This window comes from Galendromus occidentalis, unplaced genomic scaffold, assembly GCF_000255335.2.
Source record: "Galendromus occidentalis unplaced genomic scaffold, Mocc_1.1 scf7180000075986, whole genome shotgun sequence".
NCBI lineage: Eukaryota > Metazoa > Arthropoda > Arachnida > Mesostigmata > Phytoseiidae > Galendromus > Galendromus occidentalis.
Window position 1 is genome coordinate 526,890 of NW_003803976.1, and position 9,578 is coordinate 536,467.

Sequence of the window (9,578 nt, forward strand, 5' to 3'; positions counted from 1 at the left end):
ACATATGCACCGGCAACCATCGCCGACAGGACCGCCCAAGAACGACCTGGATGAAGTCAAAGATCATCGACACAACGTCTCGAATCCCATTTCGACATATTCCTTTCTGACCAACCCTGAGTTCTTTTGACTCCCGCGCGGAGTTTTCCTCTGAGTTCTCCCAGTCAAGGAATCCCTCCGCAATCGCTCAAGCCGTATTCCTCATTCGGCTGTTGGTCAGAGCACCTGTACTGCGCGAACATAAACAAAGATGGCGGCGTTCCATGCGGAGGGGAAGACGACCCAGTCCGTGCGGTTTTCCCTAGTTTATTGTTGATTTTTTCAAAGGTATACGACCTTGTCGTGAATGAAGAACCATGAGGCCGAGCGTAGTGGAACGACTTGAGTCGGATTTCGTGGAGTTGCCACCCCGACATTGAGATCGCGCGCGGAAGGTCGAGTCGAAGCAAATCTCGGAGCAACGTATCTGCCATCAGAATGATCAGGTGATTGATTTAGCAAATCGATTTGAGATGAGCGAAGTCCTTCTGATTCATTTAGGTAGATCGATCCGCTTCCATTCTGGCCGGGTTCGGCGTGTAAGCCGGCAGTGTCTGAAGATACGAGGTACTGGAAAAGATACCGGTTTCGATACGCGCATATCGGTTTTGAATTATTTGTATGGAAGCGGATCAATGATTCTCCTAAGGGATCTCGAATGCCGCTCCAACTGACCATCGGCGCATTTTCCCCGATGGAAAACCGAGTAGTGAAGTGTAGTCGTGACTGTCTCACATGACATCGAATCGCGACGGAGGTCACGGTACGAGAATTAATTATTAGCTGGTTGCCTCCCGTGAGCTACGCCGAGACTGGAATCATATCTGCCTCTCTGGAAATGTCCTTCTTGTCAAAATAGTCGGAAATTCTGTCTCACAATTTAGGATATCTTTTTCTCTGTTCCGTGTAGAATGTCCACCCCGGTGGTGCCCAATCGGGACATTTCTACCGGTCAAAGAGTGATCGCGTCCAGCTCGGGCGCCGTGGCCACAGCGTTATTCATGACCCCTTTCGACGTGGTGAAAGTTCGACTGCAATCTCAACAGAAAGCTCTCCTCCACAACCGCTGTTTGACGTACTGCAATGTTCTCGTTGAGCAAGTTTGTGTCTGTCCTGGAGGAGACCGACTCTGGCACCAGGCTCCTCTGAAAGGTGAGCCCTGACATCTCCGGGAGGACTCAAGTTTACGATATTCATCAGCCTATCGAGCTCGCGATAGAGTTTCTTGGTAAAACCTGACGGGGGATCCTCCAACAGGAACCACCGATGCTTTGGTGAAAATCGCGCGACACGAGGGTGTCGGTTCCCTGTGGTCCGGTTTGCCGCCAACCCTTCTCATGGCGGTACCCGCTACTGTAATCTACTTCGCAACATACGAGACTATTAAATATAGGATCCAGAGGAACAAGGTGAGCGGGGTCTGCCGTTTCTGATCCGGAACACATTGAAGCTTCGCGCATCATCCACATTCCTCTGAAGACTTTTCATTCTCCGCAGCTAATCGAGTCCACTGTGGGCTGCGCTGTCACGGCCGGAGCCGCGGCGCGTCTGGCTACTGTCACGGCCATCTCCCCCCTGGAGATGTGTCGGACGAAACTCCAGTCCCAAAAAATGTCGTACGGACAGCTCATCAGAGCTGTCCAGGAAATGGTGCAAGCACGTGGCGTTCGTTCTCTATACCTCGGTAAGTTATTCATCCGATTCGAACGTGGCGAGGAAGGAGCGACACGGAGACTTATTGCCCGACGGTCGAATTTCCAGGCCTGTCGTCTACACTTCTGCGGGACGTGCCCTTCAGCTGTCTCTATTGGGCTTGTTACGAGAGTTTGAAGGCCACATTCGTTCCACCCGATTCTGATCCGCCTCTGAAGTTCTGCATCAGTGCTGGAGCCATGGGGGGTACGGTAGCAGCGATCGTCACGCTGCCCTTTGACGTCGTCAAAACGCACAGGTATGTCTAGTGAACTACGGATCCTCTCGGCTCACGCAAGTTCTCGGGTTTCGAGTCGTCGATGAACCTCCGAAGTGCTGCCCCATCGTAGCGGTAGCGGCCGATATCATACAGTGATTTCCTTTCAGACAAATCGAGTTGGGAGAAAAGCTGTCACAAGCCCATGGACGAATCCTGATTTCGAATCCGCTAGCGATGTTAGGAGACATATATCAGAAGCAAGGGATCCCAGGACTATTCGCAGGAATGGTCCCTCGGATCGTTAAGACTGCGCCAGCTTGCGCTATCATGATTAGTACCTACGAAATGTTCAAAAGTTATTTCCTCTCAAAGAGGGAGGAACTCGATGGGTATTAGGTCTGTCATAGGATAAAGAGTATCCGAGTTTGATCTTCGGAACTTTTACCGTAATAAATCCCCTATGTTTTGTACACTGAAACCTCGGAGCTCCGAAACTTCTCTGCCGGGAGATGCTCTTGACGCTACTCGGAATATGAATGTAATCATGCGATCGTTCTTCGACGGAGAAAATATCCTCCGTTTTCAAGCATTGATCGAAAACGTATGCGGAGATCTGCATGCATATGGTGGGAGCTTAAGTAGGAAAACGAAACTTGGTATGAAAATCAGGATCATGTGCGGGCTGCTCATAGGAATCCATTAGGGAGAAAACTTTTCGTAGTCAATTCTCGAGGCCATAAAAAATCATATTTTTTATTGAGCCGTTGTCATATCGGACGTGGTGACCATTCTTGAATTATCCATCCCAGATTCACTGATTAGAGATCTCTACGGTCATTCCGAACGCAAGGTTTCCCCACGAGTTCGGCTGGGAAATTGAGCGAGGAAAGGGACCGGGGTCTTGCGCCTCTGTCGAGTTTTCCCATCAACCCGAGCAGCTCAGGCAGGCATCTTTATTTGTCAGAGAGCAGACCATGGCCTCGGCGTTCTTCTGCTTGATTTTGGTTTTGTCGACAGTGAACTGAATCGCCTGGGCGGCGGGCTTCGTTCTCAAGTAGTACATCCCGGTTTTCAAACCGAGTTTCCAGCCGTAGAAATGCATCGACGTGAGCTTCCCGAAGTTGGTCTCGGCGAAGTGGATGTTCAGAGATTGGCTCTGATCGATGAACGCCCCACGGTCAGCCGCCATTTTGATGATGTTCTTCTGAGGCAGTTCCCAAACGGTCCGGTAGAGTTGTTTCAATTTATCAGGGATATCAAGATTCTGCACGGAACCGTTGCTAGCGACAAGCTCGTTCTTCATCGTTTCGTTCCAGAGGCCCAAGTCGGTGAGATCCTTCAGGAGGTGGTGATTGACGATTTGGAATTCACCGGAGAGAACTCGTCTGGCATACACGTTGCTCGTGTACGGCTCAATGGACTCGTTGTTGCCGAGGATCTGAGCCGTTGATGCTGTGGGCATGGGCGCCAGCAGCAGACTATTCCGGATTCCGTGCTGGGCGATTTTTCTCCGAAGACCGTCCCAGTCCCAGAGGTCGGATGGCTTGACATTCCACATGTCATGCTGCAGAATCCCCTTTGAGACGGGGCAGCCGGCGTATGTCTCGTAGGTTCCGTGGATTTCCGCGAGCTCGCAGCTTGCTTCCAACGCAGCGAAATAGATGGTTTCGAAGATTTTGCTGTTCAGATCCATCGCTTCCGGGCTGTCGAAAGGATACCGCATCAGGATGAACGCATCGGCCAGACCCTGGACACCGATTCCGATCGGTCGATGTCTCTTGTTGCTTCGTTCGGCTTCCGGCACGGGATAGTAGTTGATGTCGATGATTTTGTTGAGGTTTCGCGTGATGGCTTTGGTCACTTCTCTCAATCTCTCGAAGTCGAAAGCGCCGTCGTGCACGAAGCGGTTGAGGGCCACCGAAGCCAAGTTGCAGACCGCGATCTCGTCTGGCGACGAGTACTCGACGATTTCTGTGCAAAGATTCGAGCACTTGATGGTCCCGAGATTCTGTTGGTTGCTCTTGCGGTTGCAAGCGTCCTTGTACAGCATGTACGGGGTCCCGGTTTCGATCTGACTTTCCAGGATCGTATACCACAGTTTCTGGGCGTCGATCTGGCGGATGTAACGGCCTTCCTTCTCATAGCCCTCGTAGAGTTTCTCGAACTCGTCGCCCCACGTGTCACTGAGGCCCGGGCACGTATTGGGACACATGAGCGACCACTTGCCGTTTTGTTCAACGCGTTTCATGAACAGGTCCGGAATCCACAGGGCGTAGAAGAGGTCGCGGGCACGCATCTCTTCGATGCCAGTGTTTTTACGGAGATCCAAGAACTCGAAAATATCGCCGTGCCACGGCTCGAGATAGATGGCGAAAGCGCCGGGTCGTTTGTTGCCGCCCTGGTCGACGTAGCGAGCGGTGTTGTTGAAAACTCGCAGCATGGGAACGATACCGTTCGACGTCCCGTTCGTCCCGGCGATGTAAGAGCCCGTAGGTCGAATGCAATGGATGTTTACACCAATACCACCGGCGGATTTCGAGATCAGAGCGCATTGGCTCAGCGTTTCGTAGATCCCTTCGATAGAATCATCCTTCATTGTCAGCAGGAAACAGGAGCTCAACTGTGGGCGGCAAGTACCCGCGTTGAACAGCGTCGGACTGGCGTGGGTGAACCATTTCTCGCTCATGAAGTTGTAGGTCTCGATGGCGGCCTCCACGTCGTCACCGTGAATTCCGACCGAAACGCGCATCAGCATGTGCTGAGGTCTCTCGACGATTTTACCGTCGATTTTTAGGAGGTAGGATCGCTCGAGGGTTCGGAATCCGAAGTAGTTGTAGTTGAAGTCCCTATCGTAGACTATTGCCGAGTCCAGGCGGTCCTTGTTGGCCATGACGAAGTTGTAGGTTTCCTCACTTATCATCGGCATGGGTTTGCCCGTCTTTCCATTGGACATCGTTCTGCCCGAGAAGACTGCGTTAGGCAAGTTCATATACGAGGGGAAGATGTTGATCCGAGAGGGAACTCGGACCTCGAGAGGGCGGTGTGCATAGTCGACAGAAACAATCGGAGAATAAGCAGAATTACCTCAAGATATGAATCGTCTCCGAGAAGTGTTTTTTCGTCTCCTTGTGCAGATTGGAGATTGCGATCCGCGCGGCTAGAACTGCATAATCTGGATGCTTCGTGGTCATAGTAGCCGCAGTTTCAGCGGCCAGATCGTCGAGTTCTTTGGTGGTGACTCCTGCGTAGAGGCCCTGAATAACTTTCTGCGTGATCTTGGTCTGTAGAAGAGAGGAAACGCTCGGAATGTTTTTCGGACCATGCACCCATCGATCACCAGCGATTCCGGTCGCCAATGGCATGAAGACGATTGGGAATTATGGGAAGACCCTCCCGAAGACCTCATTGAGACCCCATACTCACGGCGTCAACGAACTCCGTATTGAGGCCATAGCAGAGTTTCGAAATCCGGGAAGTGATCTTGTCGAAATGGACCGGCTCCTTTCGGCCATCTGGTAAGAGTAGAGAAGTTTCATCCACGAGTAGAAAACATCATCCACGTTCCCCTGAAGAAACTGTTGGTGCTTCGGTCTTTGGCGGACCGAATCACCAAACTGTCAAGGTTCGGAGAGTTCAGCGCACGACTTCCGTCAAGAACGCAGCGTCAGATGCCGCAGTTTCTCGGCGCCTCCCCAGATTGTCCCAAGTATGTAGGACTCTCCGTGTGATCCGCCCCCGATTCGGAGCTTCCGCGTTTGGAATATTCGGGCTGAATCCGAGTGGATCCCCCTGGGGAAACGGTCTACTGGGCATGAAGCCGAACAAATAAGAGAGAAGGAGGAGCTCGGGTTCATTTGAGAGCCCCGAAGTACAATGCCGAAATAGGCGTAGGATAATATTCCAGGAGCAGAAAATGCTTATTCTTGAGCGTTGCTCGACCAATGCTCGTGAGCATTTACATGGCCATCCTTCTCGATCTCGATACCAAGATTTAGAACTCAAGTCGGAGCCACCCGAGATCCTCAAGCTCTAATCGCAAGCTCCATCTCAGGCTGTGCTCCATCTTCAGCCTTTTCGGGCTTTTCAGGAGAACACTTCTCGCTCTGGATATGACCGCGAGGCTCGAAATGACAATAATACATGATTAGCCGATTTTTCCTTGATATTACCTCCGGAAACAATCCGAGGAAGGATCCTCGGAGACATTATTGCGAGATGGTTTTCGTCTAACGAATTAACCTAAATTTGCATCCTTCCTCCAGCCGAAAGATTCGAGCAGTACATTTTGAACGTGTTCGAAAAATAAACATACCTCTCTTCTCTACATACAACTTGTGCAATTGCATGTTGCTTTCAGGCTCGGGTCGTACACGGAAGAGGACGGACGGTTGCTACGGTTGCTACGGTTTCAACGCGAGTGCCCGCCAAAGCTACCAGAGAGGAAGCGCCGCGCCGTCTTTGACTCAGAGAGGTTTTCGGAGCGCATTCTCTCCACCGCGAGAATGAAAGTCAGAGACGAGAGCGAAAAAATCGCTTTGAAGAAACCCTCATTGGCCGGGGGGAAATTCAGCTGAGAGAGGAGCCGTCATTGTGTGCATATCTCTATTACTCCGGAAAAAATGTCGCTGCCTAGATTCCTCCCCCAGAAAAAAGGTGAAGCGAATCGCTGGTAGAATTGTGTGAGAAATGAGACCTCAGTTGTCCAAGATCCAAGGATTTCATTCAGCCGAGAAACTTCGCTATAATCGCTCGATTCCAGTGGATTAGTCCGATCTCTGACATCCTGCTCAGAGCACAGCTCGAGATCATCCGTTGAGGTGTCGCCAAAAAAATCGTGAAAAAGCGCTTCCCAATGACAGGGCACAGGGCTGGCTCGCTCACTGGCTGGCTGGCTCGGGCATGCCTGGCACGCAACAAGAGCCTGGTGCGCGCCCCGCGCTGAAACTCACCTCGTTTCAGGACGTGCATTCTGCTGTTGGGGGAAAGCTTCTTCGGAACTTTGGCTTGACCTGGTACTTCGCAACTAATCTACCTCAGACTGTCTTCGGCTGACGCTCTGCTATTCACGGACGGATCTTAGATGCGTTCCGGATTTTTGGCGCGCAAAGTGTCTCATTCCACACAACAGGCTCTCGTTGAAGCAGAGAGGGACTGATTGCGCATGCGCTTTGGGCCCTCATCTGTCCACTACGAGCCACGAGCATGCATGTAGGGACATGTCGAGCGTTCAGGTGCGAGACGCCCCTCGGCCATTTAGCTCGGTCAGAGGAGATTCTGGAATCGCCTCACGACTAGGTCAGACCGATGCGGACTCAGTTTTCCGGTGCAGAGCTGGAGATTGTGGGAATGTGGCGGGCGCCGCACATTTCCATATTATTACGCGAAGACGACGAAGCAATAAATTCATTCAGTCCGTAGCCGCTCAAACTACGACTCGTGTTCTCGATCACTTGGTGGTTCTACACGCCAAATTGGTGACCCGGACGTCGAATCATGACAGATTCCGACCAGTTTGAAGACTCGAGGGAGAGCCTCGAGCTGGGAGCCAATGCCGCCCCAGTACAAATCTCAGCCGTCAGCTTGAAGCTACCGCCGTTCTGGCAGAAGCAGCCCAGCATCTGGTTCACGACTATCGAGGCCCAGTTCAGCCTGCGCAAGATTACCGACGACCAGACGAAATTTGAGTATGCCCTTACTGCTCTAGACCAGGACGCACAGGAACGAGTCGCGGATTTCTTCGACGCCCTTCCCTCCGCGGGGTCGAGATACGCGAACTTCAAAGCAAGGCTTCTCGATTCTTTCAAAGTCAATCAACACCAGCGGCTGGCTGCGCTAATATCTCTGACCATGGGTGATGATACGCCGTCCAGACTCCTGGACAGGATGCTAGGTCTGTACCGGCCAGACGCGGGCGCTGAGACGAACCCCCTATTCCGATTCCATTTCATCCAGAAGCTTCCGGCCTCTGTCCGAGTGCAAGCCGCCGCGCTTGACGATCTCAAACTCCGGGAGCTGGCGAAGTTCTGCGACAAGGTGTTCGCTCAGCGGCAGACGACGACCGCTTACAATGTACAAGACGGAGAATCCACCGAAGTTGAAGCGGTTCAGCGGCTCGTGCGGGGTACCAAAAAGCAAGGACCTACACAAACAGAAAAAACGACAAGAGTATGTAGATTTCATACCAGGTACGGTGAACTTTCGAGGAACTGCCTCATGCCTTGCTCGTGGAATGGAAAAGTCGCTTCGACGCAGGGAAATGCCCTCGCCGGCCGTCAGTAATCGCTTGTACGGCCGGCGCGCAGCAGAAAGGCGATCTCTTCTTCGTGTTCTGTGCCGAGTCAAGGCGAAATTTCCTAGTAGATTCAGGGGCACAAGTCAGTATCGTTCCGCCGGCGCCGGGTGATCGCTTGGTTCCTAGTTCGCACAGCCTCCTAGCCGCAAATCATACTCCAATCACTTCGTACGGGAAGAAAGATCTCAAGCTGAACCTCGCAAACCGATTCACATTCACATGGACCTTCATCGTGGCTGACGTCAAACACGCCATTTTAGGATCCGATTTCCTTCGAAACGCTGGACTCTTGATTGATCTTCCCGGAAGGAGACTCATAGACACCGTATCGCTAGCGGTCATTCCTCTCCACACACCACGGTCTCGGAGCATAGTCAGCATACTGACGAAGGCTAGCAATGACTTCGAGGCGCTTCTCCTACGTTTCCCCGCCGTTCTCACACCGCGTTTCAACGCCGCAGTCAAGCACAAAGTCCAACATCATGTTGTGACTAAAGGTCCTCCTCGTCACGCCAGAGCACGGCGTTTGGCCCCCGACGTACTACGGGAAGTCAAGAAGGAGTTCCAATCTTTGGAAAAACTCGGTATCATCAGGAAATCGTGTAGCCCTTGGTCGAGCCCACTCCATGTTGTGCCGAAGGCAGATGGCACCAAGCGACCCTGTGGCGATTTCCGTCAGGTTAATGACATCACTGAGCCTGACCGCTATCCACTACCTCACATACACGACTTCGCGTCTAACTTGCACGGCTGCAAGATCTTCTCCAAAATTGACCTAGTGAAAGGTTACCACCAGATACCCATGGCCCCGGAAGACATTCCGAAGACAGCAATCATTACCCCTTTCGGTCTGCGGGAATATACAAGGATGCCCTTCGGTTTGAGAAATAGCGCTCAAACTTTCCAACGGCTTATGGACTCAGTACTAGGAGATCTTCCATTCCTATTCGTGTACCTGGACGATGTTCTTGTTGCATCCGCCAACAAGAGACAACATCTGCAGCACCTCGAAATTCTTCTCGAACGCCTCAAAGATCATGGACTCGTAGTCAACGCCGAGAAATGCAGGTTCGGCCTCCCATCGGTGGATTTCCTTGGGCACAGAGTTTCCAGCGAGGGCATCTCTCCGCTGCCGGACAAGGTAGAGAACATTCGCGCATTCCCGCGGCCAAAGAAAATGATAGAGTTACAACGCTTCATCGGGATGGTGAACTACTAACATCGTTTCCTCCCGCATGCAGCCGGAATCATGGCACCGCTCATCAAAGTTCTCAACGTAGAGCCAAAGGCCAAGAACAACGTCATTCCTTGGGATGAGAGATCCGTTGCGGCCTT

General features: G+C 52.1%; 2 protein-coding genes across 3 annotated transcripts; one reads left to right on the forward strand and one right to left on the reverse strand.

Moving 5' to 3' along the window:
* Nucleotides 1–272: 272 nt before the first annotated feature.
* Nucleotides 273–2,429, forward strand: LOC100906866 (solute carrier family 25 member 40). The gene is made up of 6 exons (XM_003738436.1): nt 273–485; nt 950–1,191; nt 1,297–1,448; nt 1,537–1,723; nt 1,801–1,990; nt 2,119–2,429. The coding sequence occupies exons 1-6, from the start codon at nt 478–480 to the stop codon at nt 2,345–2,347; spliced, it is 1,008 nt and encodes a 335-aa protein (XP_003738484.1). The 5' UTR covers nt 273–477; the 3' UTR covers nt 2,348–2,429.
* A 234-nt stretch (nt 2,430–2,663) lies between these two features.
* On the reverse strand, nt 2,664–7,104 carry RnrL (Ribonucleoside diphosphate reductase large subunit). 2 transcript variants are annotated; one of them, XM_003738437.1, is made up of 4 exons: nt 6,901–7,104; nt 5,375–5,463; nt 5,036–5,232; nt 2,664–4,908 (listed from the first exon to the last, which is right to left on the reverse strand). In XM_003738437.1, the coding sequence occupies exons 1-4, from the start codon at nt 6,917–6,919 to the stop codon at nt 2,877–2,879; spliced, it is 2,337 nt and encodes a 778-aa protein (XP_003738485.1). In that variant the 5' UTR covers nt 6,920–7,104; the 3' UTR covers nt 2,664–2,876. The 2 variants fall into 2 exon arrangements, with proteins under 2 accessions (XP_003738485.1, XP_003738486.1); XM_003738438.1 differs by lacking the exon at nt 6,901–7,104 and adding an exon at nt 6,264–6,374.
* Nucleotides 7,105–9,578: the final 2,474 nt, after the last annotated feature.

Excerpts from the sequence above, each read along its gene's own strand:
- RnrL (XM_003738438.1), bottom strand. The coding sequence starts at position 6,297 with ATGCAATTGCACAAGTTGTATGTAGAGAAGAGAG. Across the intron at positions 5,233-5,374 it reads ATACGGAGTTCGTTGACGCC|ACCAAGATCACGCAGAAAGT; the intron begins GTGAGTATGGGG and ends TCTCTTCTACAG. Across the intron at positions 4,909-5,035 it reads GAGACGATTCATATCTTGAG|AACGATGTCCAATGGAAAGA; the intron begins GTAATTCTGCTT and ends CTTCTCGGGCAG.
- LOC100906866 (XM_003738436.1), top strand. Across the intron at positions 1,192-1,296 it reads GCACCAGGCTCCTCTGAAAG|GAACCACCGATGCTTTGGTG; the intron begins GTGAGCCCTGAC and ends ATCCTCCAACAG. Across the intron at positions 1,991-2,118 it reads GACGTCGTCAAAACGCACAG|ACAAATCGAGTTGGGAGAAA; the intron begins GTATGTCTAGTG and ends ATTTCCTTTCAG.